General features: G+C 35.7%; 1 protein-coding gene across 9 annotated transcripts in view; it reads right to left on the bottom strand.

The window, feature by feature from the left end:
* Positions 1-17,092, bottom strand: part of adgrb2 (adhesion G protein-coupled receptor B2) — a 458,554-nt gene that overhangs the window by 255,127 nt on the left and 186,335 nt on the right. For 7 of the 9 annotated variants that reach the window (XM_053638192.1, XM_053638184.1, XM_053638186.1 and 4 more), the window contains exons 3-4: positions 7,629-7,709; positions 4,144-4,329 (exon numbers count right to left, since the gene is read on the bottom strand). In XM_053638192.1, coding sequence (XP_053494167.1) covers positions 4,144-4,329; positions 7,629-7,709 — 267 coding nt within the window. The remainder of the gene's footprint in view (positions 1-4,143; positions 4,330-7,628; positions 7,710-17,092) is intronic. The other 2 variants (XM_053638185.1, XM_053638191.1) reach the window with 1 other exon arrangement.

The raw sequence follows: 17,092 nt of genomic DNA, 5'->3' as shown, positions 1-17,092 counted from the left end.
ATTTTAATTCATCAATTAATTAAATGTCATACGTTTCAACCATATTCAACCATTTAACGTTGTGGAATGTCTGCGAAACAAGTTCCTTCCTATGTATGTTTTATTGCTTCCACATTTTGTGCTAGCAGGAGATAATGATTTGAGCTAGACCGCTTTAAAAAGTACCAACAAGTCAGCACGTAAGACAAAGCTTTCAGGAATAGGTTTTGCCAGTCTGTATTGTGTTCTTGTAAAAATACGGTCCTGAACTCACCCAAGTCCATGCCCAAACAGTGTACGCCGAAGATGAATTCCACTTTTTTGAGATCATCTGCCTCTGCCCTGATTCCACATGCTTCACCAACTGGAGTAAAAGCTAAAAATACATCAAACGCTAACCTTACAAACTCATTTATCTTCAAAGAGGAGGCTGGGAATATTGGGATATCAATACAGCTGCTAACTATCAAATGAGACAGATAAATCGAGTAAATCCATTTGCACAAGTATGGAATTAGCATATGGGACGACCTACATCATCCTAAAACAAATGGTAATCCATAAATGGCTCATAGGCAGGGAAATCTGCATCAACTATTCAGCGTTTAAAGGTAATAAAGACTGGCCTCGGGGTCAAGAATGAGTGCTTTTGATCGGTCTTGATTTTTATATCCTTTGAAATATGCTTTTATGGATGGAAGATCTGGCTATAATTTAGTACTATTGCTTTGAGATTCCTAATTTTACCATGGTAGTAGATAAAAATGTACAGTGATACCTCCGAGTTTGATGTAATATGCATAGATCCTAGTTAGTTAGTGTTTGATTTCAAATTTATAGTGATGGTGTACAGAGCTATGAAGACCAAACATCTGTCACTGTATAGCAACTTGCTTATTGCATGGTAGCATGGTATATAAAGCCTAGTTCACAGTGCACTGACAGACGCCGACCAATGCCTACAGACACGTTTGTTGGGTTTTGTCGGCTTAGTGTAAAACCCTGTCAACATCTGTTGCCATTGGTCGGTGTTTGTTTTCACCGACTGAACATGTTCAACCAGAGTTTGTCGGTTGTCTGAGCAGTGTGGTATGATTTTCCAACAAACTCTGATGTAAGCTTACCTGCCATGCCAACCGTTGCCATGACGATCCTCGAAAACTCCATAGAAACAAAAGCCTAGGTGCTAGGAATACTAAATTGTTGTTGTGGCTAAAATGGTACATTTCTGGACGAATCAGAAAGAAGAGGATACATTATGTATCGATGTGTTATTTAAATAAAATTGTTTATTTTGACCGCTGGTGAATATCAACTACTCGTGTTTTGGTTTTAATCAGGATCATACTCTAACCATATGCCATTTTCCATATTCTGTTTCATTAAGTAAGAAGCAAAATTGTTTATAACTTACATTTGGGAAAAAACATTGTTCATAATGTGCGATCTAATAATGGTCCTAGCTTACCACATAGCCTACCTTAAGATGTCTTTATTGGAGATGTTGAAACTGCTTGGAGGGAAACTGAGCAAAATTTTGAAAGCACACATCCTCTATTTTCAGTTCTCTGCATAAATTTAAATAAGTGCCCTGTCGCTCATGTCACAACAAACAAGACTTCACTGACAACCTCTTTTGTTTCACTCTTCCTCTTTTCAGGTGAAGAACAACATGTAAAGGCACTAGTATTAGTAATGTTTCGATTGTGGTAAACGTATCATTACTATTACCAAAAAGTACCATTTTTAAACCAGTCTGCCTATCTGTAAAAAAAAAAAAAAAGGTTTGTTGGTGTCTGTTGGGTTCAGTGTGAACATGACAGTCCTGTTTCCCAACATTCAAAATCCAACAGACAACTTTTAAAATGTGGTGATTGCTGGCATTGGTTGGTGTTTTTCAGTGCAGTGTGAACTAGGCTTAAAATGTGATTAATCTCATTCTGAAAATTTTACACCAACAACCTCACTTATTCATAGATCTAATCTATTTTGCCATGTTCTAAGGTCCATTCATGAGTCAATTTGTCATCTTTTCATAAAAAACAAAATCTGATTCAGGACGTCGCCTTTTTTAGAGGTGTGTTTAAAGAAACTACTTCTTATTAGAGCTGTTACGCTTTAATAATGCTTTAATGCTGATAAACAACAGTTCACACCCTTCAGTTAATAGCCATACACATGCTACAACTTACATCCACAATGCTTCATTGCTTATTAAGACAACGCTGTTAAAAACAAAACAAACAAAACAATCGGCACAATAAATGTGCAAAAATAATAAATCTATACAGTATATAATAGAAGTTGACTGATAATGGATTTTACTGATACCAATAACTTAAAAATATCATTTACTCATTTGAATGACCGTGTAATATGAAGCAATGCGATAACATGGAATTTAAAATGACCTTATATGGCCATGGGCATTGTTTCAGCTCAGGACAGCTGTCATTTGCTGCTACAGTATGTTGATGTACACAACAGCGCTTCAACGATGCACATTCACTGAGAGAAGGCTAATGGTTGAGATGCAGGAATTTGGCCAATAGTTGCTGCAAGCCTTTTATAATCAAACAATTGGTGTGTGAGAAGGCAAGAATTACAGAGATTGGTTAAAGCAATGCAAACATGTGCAGTATTAGACCATAAGCACATCATAATGAAACTAAAGCCGAATCCCGGACATTTTCTCAAATTTAGATGCTTTTTTTCAGGTCCTGGAAAAAGCCCTAACAAAAGCATTTCAGAGTATTTCACAATTTGTGTTAATTTCTACCAAATGAACTTGCAAAATGTGAGTCACGACTGGCAAGAGAGAACAAGAATTATAATCAAGCAGTTGTCTATATTGTGTTATTGTGCTATATATGTATAGAAATATAAACTATTAATAAATATAAAAGTAAATAAAAGATATAGATCCAAACTGAAACAAACAGTAACACTCCAAATTACAAATAAAAATAGAAACATCCAAAATGAATCAAAAAACACTTCAAATATCAAAATAAAATTTGTCAGTGATAGTTTTTATTTTGCCTCTAGAGGCTGCTCTGGTACTGTATAATAACAGTGGACCCTTCTCAACCGCTCCCGCAATGTATGCAACTGAGAAAAATCAGTGTGGATTTTTGCCAATAACCAATAGTTCCAGCAATCGGTTAACCGGTGTCAATCAATCGGCAAAACTGATCAATCAGTCGACCTCTAGAGTATAATACAGTACATCATTATTTAAGAACACACCACATCAGCAACCTTGTGGCTCAGCTGAAATTTGTGATTTTGGAACTGAGAGCGTGCAGCATGGAAGCTCATGTCCATCAGCAGAGCTCTCCTTATATCTCAATGATCAGCTTGTTGTTTACAGTAGTGGGAGTTGTTTTTTGTTTTCTCGCCGTGTCAACTCCAGCCGCAAGAGCATCCCAAAATTAGACTGGATAACCTCTATCAGCTGGCATGTGCCACTGGCTCTAAACAAGCATCGTGCGACTGAATAGCGATGTGCAACCCATAGCACACACAGCACTAGTCAAGATGGAATTCAGTATGCCATGGAAGGACTTTATTTAAATTTTATTGCGCTTTAAAGTACAATAAGAATAACTGCCTGAGCAATAGCTTGTGTGGTTTGGGATTAAAAAACACACACCTCTTGCACACACCTCTATACTGTATGAAATTATATCAAAGTGAATATGTTCCATTAAAGCAATTGGGGAAATGTAGTTTTACACAGCGTGCAGGTGACTGTACAACTGGCTTCATTTTCTCGGAAAAATTTTCAGAATTACAAAGTACATTTAGCCCGCTTTTTTGGTTTGTTTGTTTTTAGATTTTTTTCCTACTGCCTGGCTAATCCACAACAGTGACTAATAAATGTATTAGTTGATAAGTGTATGCAACCCCTAGTGTGTGTGTGTGTGTGTTTGTATGTTTGTGTGTGTGTGTGTGTGTGTGTGTGTGTGTGTGTGTGTGATGACCAGTTAGTAAACTTGTGCCAAGTTTGTGCAGTCATTCTCATGCATACTGTATATCGTTGCTTCACTTTTAGTGACAGGCAACTAATAGCTACATTTCTGTGCATGCTCATGCAGTGCCGTTTCAGTGTGTGTGTGTGCTTGTGTGTATTTGTGTGTGAGTGATAAGGAGGTACTCTACCTGCTTGATGCTGTGGCTCACCTGGGCAGGTGGCAGTGTTGTTACAAAGGCGTGTCTCTCTCAGCGGCCCGCTGCACAGTGTGCCATATGGAGAGGACACACAGGAGCGAGTACGCACCTGCCAACCCTGCCCACACGTCAACGAACACACACTCCACTGAGACCACTCCTCGGCTGCTGGATCACCTATGACAGTAAGAGTAAAAGAGAGAAAGAAAACTATGAGAGCCTATGCCATGCTTAACAAGCTTTTAGTGCAGAGTGATTTAACAATTTTCTAACTTGAAACATTACATTAAAAAATTTAATCACATAAGTAGCTTAGTTATAAATGAGAAAGACAATTTACCAAAGTTAAAGAAACTAGTTGGGTGGACTATTTGTGGCCCACTGATATTACATTTACAACTATGTTAAATAAAGTTAACAGACATTTTAAACACAAATTGCTTGTCCTTTGCAGCAATATGTCGGCATGTTTCAGATAAATAACTTGTGGATAATCACAGGAAGTCGCATTATCTGGAAAGAAAAATGTCAACTCATTATTATTTTCTTTATTTTCAATAATCACTTTTTAAAGTACAACCCTGTCACCCAAATTATACAGTGAAAGTAACCAAATTTTGTGTGTTTGCTAATTCTAGGCTAAAATCTCAAGCATGTTACTCCCAAGACCAAATGGCAGCAATTGCCAACAAAGAAATCTTGTAAAAATGTAAAATCATGTAAAAATTCATTTAAATGGGTTATTGAATGGTTAAATGGACACGTTGTCATCGATTCAGTAGTCAAATACACTGTATGGCCAAAAGATTGTGGACACTTGACCATCACAACCATTATGTGCTTGTTGAACATCCCATTCTAGATTTATTCCCCCTTTATAATAACCTCCACTCTTTTGAGAAGGCTTTCTATTAGATTTTGGAGCATGACTATGGGGATTTGTGCTCATTCAGCTAGAGCATTAGTGAGGTCAAGCACTGATGTTGAGCAACGAGGTCTGGGGTGCAGTCAGGGTTTCAGTTCATCCCAAAGGTGCTCAGTGGGGTTGAGGTCAGGGTTCTGTGCATGGCTCAACACCTTACTTTTTGTTTTCTTTTTTTTTTTTTTGCAGGTCACTCTAGTTCTTCCACTCCAACCTTCACAAACCATGTCTTCATGGACCTTGCTTTGTACATAGGAGCATTGTCATGCTGAGCCTCTTAGTTCCAGTGAAGGGAAATTGTAATGCTACAGCATACACCGACATCCTATACAATTATGTGCTTCCAACTTTGTGAGAACAGTTCGGGGAAGAACCACATATGGGTGTGATGGTCGGGTGTCACCAAAACCATTGGCCTAAAAATGTATAGGAATATATATATATATATATATATATATGTATATATATATATATATATATATATATATATATATATATATATATATATATATATATATTAGGAATTTAAAGAGCACCCTCTTAATGATAATTAAGTATAATTAAGTTAAGTTAACTTAACTATAATTGCACCCTCATCATCCATTTACCATCCTGTTGGCTAAGTAGTTGCAAAGACGATCAAAATAATCACGTAATCAAAAGTATATAAATAGTTCATGTGAATTAGTTATGTAATCATACACATACACACAAGGTCTTAATTAGGAAAGGCCAGCCTCCTCAAACCTCTGTAATCTGCTATCTGTTCACAGAGATGAGAAGAGAACTGGGATGAAATGGGTTCATGTTTCTTTAAGATAATGGTAACAAAATCAAAGTTAATTTCATGACAATTAAACACATTGACTGTCGAACATATTGGCACTGAGTTTAAATTCACACCAGATAGGCAACTGTGAAATTCAATCCACACAGAACACAAGGTCTGCACGCTTCTGTTTTATCAAGAAAACTAAAACCCAAATGTATACCAGTGTCACTGACACGAGAAATGGTGACAGACCAGTTGCAATTACAAAACATTTAACTGTAAATATGTGTCATGCATTATTCAGTTTTGTATTTTTTCAACTTCATCTATGGTCTAAGAGATTTTAGTGTTACTCATGAATGATACATTTGCTGTACAATATGTTCAAAAACAGTTAAATGAGCTTGGGAATGGGATTTCCATCCATGTGCTGAAAACACATGTCCGCTGCCTTTGAGTGCGGATCTTACATAGGCACAGACATTTATGTATATATATATATATATATATATATATATATATATATATATATATATATATATATATAGTAGTAATAGTTCCCCATTACAGGAAACTATATACTGTAGTTGTGACTTGCATCAACTGTATGCATCCATGGACCCCACCTGACTTGTGTCAACAGTTCAGGCTGGTGGAGGTGGTGTCCATATCCAATATGGGCACCATATTACCAGTTGAGCATTGTTGAATGTTACAACCCATCAAAGGATTGACGCTGATTGTTTATGGCCACAATTTCCCCATCCTGTAATGGCTAATTCCAGCATGATAACCTGCCATGTCACAAAGCACAAATTGTCTCCAACTGGTTCCATGAGTTTAGTGTACTTCAGTGGCCTCCCCAGTCACCAAATCTGAATCTAACAGAACACCTTTGGGTAGAACAGGAGATTCACACATTAAATGTGCAGCTGACAAATCTGCATCAATGCGCTGATGCAATCATGTTAACATGGACCAGAACGTCAAAGGAATGTATCAAAGACCTTCTGGAATCCCTGCCGTGATGAATTGAGGCTGTTCTGAGAGCAAAGTGGGGTGCTACCTAGAAGTAGTGTAGTGTTTTTTTTTTTTTGGGGGGGGGGGGGGGGGGGGTTGGTGTTTTTTTAGATGTCAGTTGAGTGTATATGCTGTACTTGAAGGACGGTAAATTTTAAATAGCTAATCTCTGAATTGCTTCCTTCCTGTTAAGGTCACCAAACACACAATTTTCAAAGATTCATTATCTGCATATTCATACTCCATACTCCACATAGAAGCCCTAGTGCCAGACTTCTGTGCTCTGTTGATTAGGTTAGAGGGGACAAAGTACACCAGTGTTAATTGGACTCGGCAGCTCTGAGAGGGGCCATATGCCCTGGGCCAAAACTTTCTTTGCCTGTGTATGCCATCACATTGCTTTGCCTCTCACTGTGCCTCGAGTAACTATACACAGCTTTCGTGGAGGTGGTATCAGGACACAGCCACACCAGCAGGGTAAGGTGTGCCAGCAGGCAATAATCTCCACAATCATCTGTCATTTCCAAAATGTCCTTGCGTGGAGGCAACATCACAGAATGACTGGACAAATCAAATTAATTGCACGTCTTATAATCACATTACATGTTCATTTGCATGTGGGTGAGTCAGATCCTCATCTTACCCCCAGAGCCCAGGGGATAGAGGGATACTAGGATGTGTGAGCTTCACAAATGCGGTCTAGCATGTTGTTGTTTTTTTTCCTCTCCAGGACATAGAGTGAGAAGACAAAGTACAGCTTACCTGTTTGGGCTTGGAACACTCCCGGCTGGTCAGCTGATCTTGGCCTCTGGGTCTTGACCTTCTGCTCATCATCGTCAAAGTCTGAAACCAACAAACAACAGCAAATATAAATAGCTGTCAAATGCAACTATGCATTTTCTTTATTGGCTATGTAAGAAATGCTCACCTAAAAAATACTATATAAGTAAAGCATGTTAACACGCATTCAAACTCAACACAGGGTTTACTTAAAGCTCTTTGTAATGTGGGTTTTCCTTAATCCCCTGCATGGATGTCATGGTTGTAAGTATTCCTAAATATTGATAAACTATGTAGTACAGTAACATTCCGTTTGGGACAGTTATGTTTATCTGCTCATGGTTCCTCAATATTACAGAAATATTATGAGCTATGGAGGCCCATGTCTACCTGCATCTCCAAGGCCGTTAGCCACAAACTTGTATACTAACTCTAGCTAGCTGTCTTAAATACAGTGTGAAGAACACAACTATTATAGTACATTGCTTCTCATGTGTGTATTTAAATTTTTTTATCGGTGTATTTTGTCATTTAGCCTGTTAACTAAAAAACAGAGCAGGACATATACACCGTGACACAAGTATAAATCTAGATATGAATCAAAATGACAAAAAATACAAATAAACATGCAAATAACAGCTTTTTTAGTCAATAGCTGGCAATCATGAGATCTCTAGCTAAACATGTTCACAACAATGATTCATAACAACTTCCACAACATGTGGATAAAGTGGATGACTATCATTCCTACCAAATTAGAGAACAAATAAGCGCTTTAGTTTTTCATCAAGAAAAAAAAAACCCTGAAATGCCAAAACACCTGAATCAATTTTCCTTTGAAACTATTATATTGCTCTTTTTCAATGCTATTGTATCATGCTTTTGTTTGGATTGTTTACTCACTCACGCTCTTTAATTCTGTCTCTCCCCTGATTAGCTCCCATCTCTAGTCACTCTGAAGTCATACTTCTTTGACGCCTTCTTTTGGCATATGATGATGATTGACATATCTGTGCTGGCGTATGTTATATGCCTGCAAATTTCCCACCAATTCTGACCTGACACCACTGACACAGTTCTAACTGTGAACTATTATTACAGAACTGTCACAACAACTCACAGCAGCTCAGGAATATCATATTATAAAAATAAAAATTCTACCCAGACTTTTTATTTTGTTGCAATTTTAACTAAAAATATCACATGGTGAATTCTAACATTTGTCTTAGTTTTATACATGTATTCTTGAAAAAAATAATAATAATAAGGAAACAACTATAAAAACACAACTATATGATTGCTGTCTGGTGGACTGAGAAATTAAATTAGAAATGTTTTAGTTCAGCTTTAGTTCAGTTGACCAGGATAGCTATCTGATATGGCTCTAATAGACCTACATTTAATTCCTCAATTAATCTTAATTGTTCACTGAAGGCCTTTAAGTGGATAAGAGGTTCATAAGAAACACCACTGGTGCTTTTCTATGGCACATGCAATTAATTAAAGATACTGTGAACTGTATGTGGCTAATATTAGCTCATTCTAAAGATGACTTTAAGTGGATAATAATTGTCTCCATATCTTTCATTCAGTATATGGGAAGGTTAATGCATATAATTTATGCATCCATTAGAAACCTGGGATTTTGTCTTTGGACAAAATACTGTAGGAATCATTTTTAATAAGAATAAAAAAAACGTTCTTATATTTATAGATTTTTTTTAAAATAATAATGAGAGACTTGACGTGGAATAATTTGGAAAGGGTTGCACATGACACGGCTCTCCAGCGATCCTTCCTAATTACACTCACACAGTGAAACGGGATTACCAAGAAAAGGATAGGTATTTAACAAGAAGAAAAAACAAACAAAAAAAAAATGATGAAGGAACCACTGAGGCACTTTCTAAATTACCATTCAAAACATGCATTCAGAAGTTAATATACATACATACATATATATATATATATATATATATATATATATATATATATATATATATATATATATATATATATAATATTTATTCAATATGATTTATATGTCAGAATGCTTGCGAACATGAAGCTAAATCATATTATTCAAGGAACAGATCCACATGGAAATGTTGTTTGAATTGTACGTCTAACATTGAAGCATTATTTATAGATCAAAGGTTAAAAGTAACGTATAAGACTCTTAGAGTTTAATGCTTGTCATCACTACACCTAATCAGTATTAACTTAAAATAAAATTATTCATGTCTTGGTGGAACCAAAACTACAGCTTTTATAAAAAGAAAAATAAAATAAAATAAATAAATTAAAAGATCTTAGAGCAGAGGCTAAAGTTAAGATTATATTTAGGTGTATGCAAATAATATATTAGCTACACTGACAGTTATGTAAATGTAAGGTCATCATAAGGATATTAAGACAAATGTGTGAGTGTATGTGTGTGTGCATGCATGTGTACTCAGATGGGGATGAGGATGAGATACATTGTATTATTGTTCTCCATTTAATTAAAAAATCTTTAAGTCAATTTATTTTATTTTATTGGGTGTAAAAGAAAGAAGACAAAGAAATCAGTCTCTCTCTCTCTCTCTCACACACACACACACACACACACACACACACACACACACAATTATTAATAATAAGTGTTGATAAAGTAAGGGTTTTAATTCACTTTCCAGGCATGCATAGTTTTAGCCTTTTGTCTTCTATTCATCATCTGGGATCAAATTAGAAAAAAAAAATCTGAATCTCTGATTCCACTCTATATTGTAAATAAACTGCCTGTAGTGACCTCCACCAGTCCATTTACACAAGTCTACGTAAGAAGAATTACAGAAATGTGTTGAAGAAATCAGACTAAATTTGTAAAATCAATGGCACATTTGCTCTTTTGTACTCAAACTCATTAGACTTTAGGCAAACACACTGAGACTGCATTTGGCATGGCCATCGTTGCAGAAATCACTTGGGTAAAGATCAAATACTAATTGACCTCTTTCACGTTTCAGCTACACAAACACAAACTGAGTAGTTACTGGATCTGAAAAGGGACCTTCAGTGAAAATGCCACAACATTAAAACCCTAAAGGATAATAACAGAAGCAAAACAGTTTCACTGCAATGCTGCGATTTTTCCAAATTTAAAATTTCCAACTTTTTTTTTAAGAAACAAAGTCTAGCTAAGAAAAGACCAAAAATATAAAAAGCACTAATTTTAGTGAAGTTACTGGGGAAGAGTATGGCTTGTATCATTATAAGTATTAGACTATATCACCATTCTATGGGTTATACCAATTTGAATAATAATAAATAAATAAATAAATACATAAATAAATAAATAATAAAAGTTTAGCGTATGTTACAATTATATTACATTGTATATTTTACATAATTTTCTTCTTTACTGTCTGCCTCTGCATGCGACATGTTAGTGTAGATTTAAGTATTATTGTAATCAGCTTATAAATTTATTATATCTTATTTTAAGGCTCCATGACAACCTGAAAGAAATCTATCATTATACATACTACACTATCATTACTGACAAAGTGAAGCATGATGATGGTAGCATCAAGTTGAGACTTAACATTGGCCTCTTGGTTTTTTTGCCCTCTGTCCTTGGTCACTGACTTCTGATCAACAACTTCGTCTAGGCACAGTAACTCAGACGGATTAAAGACGGATTAAATGATATTAAATGTTGTGTTGTGGTAAGTTCAAAGTTTGGGAAGTAACCAAACAATGAATAATACTTTTCCAGAACTTTTTCCTGGAACTGATAACTCCTTGGTCTTCATAATGCTGTTTGTTTATGTATGTTCTCTAACAATCTCTATAGGCGAGTTTGGACTCCATGCATTTAATAATGTGACTTATGATGGTAATTTAATGTGACTCAATGGAGGTAGTTTTTTTTTAACTATTTTTTTTACAACTAGATTCATGGTATGTAATCACAATTAAGTCCACTTCAGTTCTAGTTTGAAACATGACAAAAGATTTCTAGTTCAATTGTGGTGAATGCTTATAAAAGACGCTGTATTTAGGCATAATTATTAGGTCATGGTGCACATGAAAAGTATTTGCATTAAAATTGAAATTGCTCCAATTAATTTATAATTGACTATAAATACTGAACTTTTACAACTACTAGCACATTTGTTCACTTCTTTACCAACATCTGTACAAAAAGATCAAATATTAGATGACCTCATTCTCAATTAATTGAAATAAAACATACCAGTGGTTGATTTTTCAGAAAGGCCTTCACCACCAGTCACCCATGACTCTTTTCTTACATGAACATAGGTAAGATATCCACTTAGCTATTTCTTATTTTTAGCTACATCTTGAGCATCAGTGAATGTCTGCAGCTTTTGTAATAGTTGTGTATGAGTCCCTCAGTTGTCCTCCGTGTGAAAAGATGGATCTCAACATCATATAGCCACTATTGGAAAGGGTTCAACTATGCAGAAGATGCTGGGAAAGCAAGGAATGTGTAGGACCTGGAGGATTTTTCTGAAGAACAGTGGGCAGTTTAACTGCTCAGGGCAAACAAGGGACTCATGAACAACTATCACAAAACATAAACACAGTCATTGATCATCCAGGTAATGACACACAGTATTAATAATCAAGCATAATGTAAACTTTTGAATTGATTCATATGTGTAAATTCAGGTGTTATTATTGTGTCTTGTGGACTATATGTAAACATTTGTTATGTGAAATAATTTATTCAGGGCAGCACTAAATAAAAAACAACATGCAATTTTTATGATCACTCTTATTTTAAGAAAATTGTTAACATTTTGAACATTCTGCAAGGTGTATGTAAACTTATGACCTCAACTGTATACTTTCACCACATGTACATGTGTTCATGCAGGTGCCATGCAGGCTGCATTGTTCACATACTCAATTGCATATCTTATGCACATGTTGAAAATTAAAAGTGCTGTCCGCATGTCAAAGCCAAATCATCTCTATCCATCTAGTTTCCAAGTCAAAGTGTAATGTTTAGCAATTTCAAGCACAGTGATTTTAAAACACACTGACAAACTCTTTTTTTTTCTTGCAGTTTTGTTGTCAAGATATGAATTTCAAACCGAAAAGTTTGACCTTAGATTTAAATGTAAGTAGTAATCTAGAAAATCTGGAGGAGTGGCTCTCAAAACAGACCTTTCAGTTTGTTTAAGGGGTTTTTTCAAATTCAAACACTTACTGCAAAAGGAAAATCGTTGGTGTTAGTACTCAATAACAGTCTAGAATAGTATAAGTGTATACGCTATTTGAGACACAACACTAGGTTGTTTATTCAGTTGGGGACACAGAGTCTCATGGTGCTATAGTGCCTTCACTATTTACGTTGGTATTGCACCATGCGAACATGTCACATTAATTTATGAGGAAGTGCACAAGCGACATGCCAAATGCCTGAAGGATACATGTGGCAACCATTTTGCATACGCAAAGTTAACGGCAATAATTAATCAGCCTTTAGTCATCGTGTAAACAATACAGATAACAGTGGAAGCATTTTCAATTACATTTACTGTGTATTTTGCTTTTATGATGTAGTTGGTAGTCTAGTCAGGGTGGTGTCATGACATTTGGTTAAATTGGAAGATTTAGTCAATACCATGTTAAACTGTTTGTTCTTTGATTAGGTCTTGCTTTGTGGCAAAGCTGAGCGTAATTAAGAGGCAAAAATATATATATCCTTCCATTTAAATTGCTTTATTTACTCGTAATGGAAACTCACTCATCCAAGTGAAATACCAGCTTCACACTAAATGTTACTTATTTATTTATTTTGTTAGTTGTTTTTCATTCAGAAACTGGATTGAATGTGGGTGAGGTGACATATTTAGCTGAAATCGATCATCATTATTAGCTTTTCTCATTAAAATTGGAACTCGTGTTATACATATTAAAACTTTCATCACATGTACTATAATGGAAATTAATTTGCTATACAAATGGTACAACTGATTACCACCACTCAGAGTCTCTAGACTTTAGGCATACACAGATCATATGACTTACAGTGGGGGAAATAAAAATCTCCAATGAGTCTATTCACATGAAATTTTCACCAGACATCAATATTAACTCAAGAACTCTGGAAATATAAAGAATTCACAACATTAAAGTCAATAATAAAGTTATTGTAATAAAGTGGAATGACACAGGAAAGAAGTATTGAACACACTAAGAAAAAGCAGTTCTCCAAGGCAAGGTAAAGCAAGGAACCAGCTGAAATCCATAAGTAGTTAAATAGTAATTATACCTCGTATCTGTGCAAACTAATATCAGCTGGGTTAGTAAACTGATGGCCTATAAAACAGCTTTTCGTTACCAAGGTTTCACACAAGAAACATCTCATGATGGGTAAAAGCAAAGAGCTCTCCCAAGACTTTCAGAACCTTACTGTTGCGAAACATATTGATGGAATCGGATACAGACGTATTTCAAAACTTCTGAATCTTCCAGTAAGCACCATTGCGGCCATTATCCTCAAGTGGAAGCAACATTACTCTGTCATCAACCGGCCACGCACAGGAGCTCCTGACAAGGTTTCTGACCAGGGACTCAGAAAAATAGTCAGAAGAGTAGCCCAAGAGCCACTCGGAAAGAGCTCCAGAAAAACTTGGAAGCAGCAGGTGCCATTGTCACAGAGAAAATAATAGGCAATGCACTCCACTGCTCACGCTCACTCCGTAAGACTCCATTACTAAAGAAAAGATGTTGAAGCTTAAAGTTTGCTACAACTCATTTGGACAAGCCTATGATATACTGGGAGAGTGTAGTCTGGTCAGTTGAACTTTTTGGCTGTCATACTACACACCATGTTTGGAGAAGAAATGGCACTCCACAGTGTGGGGCTGTTTTTCATCACATGGTACTGGCAGACTTCATATAATTGAAGGAATGATGAATGGAGCCCTTTACCAGGAGTTTCTTGAGAAGAATCTGCTGCTTTCCACCAGAATCATGAAGATGAGACGTGGGGGGATCTTCCAGCAGGACAACGATCCAAAGCATACAGCAAAGGAAATGCTCAATTGGTTTCAGAGAAAAAAAATCAAGGTGTTAGAATGGCCCAGTCTGACTCGAATCCAATTGAACAAGATTTAAAGACAATATTTTTAGAAGAATGGGCCAAAATCACACCTGAATACTGCGACTGATTAATTTGTTCGTACAAGAAATGTCTTGAAGCTGTCATTACAAACAAAGGCTTATCCACTGAGTATAAAATAAATTTCACTTAGCATGTTCACTACTTTTTTCCTGTGTCATTCCACTTTATTAAACATAACTTTATTTGTGGACTTTAATGTTGTGAATTCTTTATATTTCTGGATTTCTTGAGTTAATACTGATTAAATATTTTTACTGTAATTTTTTTTGACATGTCCAATACTTATTTCCCCCACTGTAAGTGGGTACAAAATTCTTTACAGAAACATGTTGGGTTCATATATCAACTACTGGCCTCATTCACTTGTCATTTTATAATTCAAACACAAACTGAGGAAAGGCTGACTTTGCAGAAATAACTCATGTGAGCCTTCAGGAAATTTAATTGTTCCGATTGCAATATAAGCAAGTGAACTTAGCAGTAATCTCTACTTTGCAGTGAATTAAAAACTGGTTTTAAAAATATATAAGAAATGTATAAGGAGAAAACAGAGAACATGTTTAAAAATAGATTGTACATAATCATTTACTGATATTAATGTGAATCAGTTAAGGAAGTGGTAGGTCATCAGTCATTTTTTGGATACCCCATTTGTTAGGACATTACACTTGCATCAGGGTTCCTGCCTCTCTACTTGCAGATAAACCTCTTGGGAAAAAAATGCATGAGTTATCATGAAATGACTTGAGAGCCATGATTTGATTCTGCATATTTGTGGCTCTTACTCTTGAAACAGGAAGTCAGAGTGACAGCTTGTTGAGGTGTTTAACTGATTTGCAGAGCAGCCTCCGAGATATGCCACAACCCCACTGAAGCGAAACAAACTTTACAATAGCTTAGCAATCTAGCTAAATATGGAGAAAAGTAATGAGTTTAACATGACTTTAACTGTGGAGGATTTCTCACCACTGCCTTCACCTGTCAACTTTAATGAGGATGAAGTCATAGACGACAAGATGCTGTGTGTTTTTAGAGTTAGGTGGTACATGTTTGAGATAAGGTTGACCATCAGAGGTGCCAGTGGTGAGGGTGAGCTACAGGGTCATCACCGGGAGGCATCTGACACATCTGAAAATAGGCTTACAATGAAAAAAAATAATAATAAATTTTTGTCTAGATATGTGGTGCTTGAAAGTTTGTGAACCCTTTTCTCCATTTCTGCATAAATATGACCTAAAACATTATCAGATTTTCACACAAAAGTCCTAAAAGTAGATAAAGAGAACCCGATTAAACAAATGAGACAAAAATTTTATACTTGGTCATTTATTTATTGAGGAAAACAAGCTAATATTACATATTAAGACATAATCCACAGTTTGTCACTCCTCTAAATCACTCTCTTGCAACAGAGCACTGGACTCGGTGCTTTTTCCAGGATTGGTGGTTTTACAAAAAAAAAAAAAAAGAGCAAAATGTATTATTTGATCTTATCTTATCTCAGACACATGTTAGTATGAGAGCTGGAGTGTATTTCAAGCTTCTTGGTTTCAAAGGATGAGAAAATGCTTAAAAATGTGACCTTTTTTGTGCTTATAGCCAGGAAAAACCATCTTCAGGGTAATGGTGGAAATAAAAATCACTGCAACCCAAAATAAAAGAAAAAATAACAGCAGTTTCTGAAATGCTCAAACCACCTGGTCTGGCAGGAACAACCATGCCACAGTCAATCCCGCCAAAAGCAAAATTTTTCTCCAATCTGTTGTTTGATGTGAACATTAACTGAGGTTCTTAACCTGTATTTTCATGATTTTATGCATTGCATTGATACCACATGATTTGCTAACTGGAGAATTGCATGAATGAGAGACCAGGAAATCAGAGAACCCACACTGAAAAAAAAAGTTGGTTACTCAGTTTTTTGGATGTTTTACAAATCTCCATTCATCAAAATCTGATGTTTTTGTCTTAAATGTATTACGTATTTGAGTCATTTACTTTAAAGTATATATATATAAACACCACTTCAGCAGCTCTAGCAACACATTTCTGAACACTTTCTTGTGTATAAACAAAGGAGATACAATGTAGACGTAGTTGTTTATAATGTGGTATATATGACATTTTGAAATAACCTTGAAAATGTTTATGAAATAAAATTAACCTAGCGTTTTTGTAAAAATGAAACCATCATTTGGCTTGGAAAACAAGCAATTTGCTGAGTTACAATTCACAACCCAACTTGATTGGTGTTGTATTAGTACCCTCTTTACTAGAGTTTGACCAAAACATTTAAGTA

Source organism: Ictalurus furcatus, chromosome 12 (genome assembly GCF_023375685.1).
Source record: "Ictalurus furcatus strain D&B chromosome 12, Billie_1.0, whole genome shotgun sequence".
Classification (NCBI taxonomy): domain Eukaryota; kingdom Metazoa; phylum Chordata; class Actinopteri; order Siluriformes; family Ictaluridae; genus Ictalurus; species Ictalurus furcatus.
This window is presented reverse-complemented; position numbering and strand designations above follow the sequence as displayed.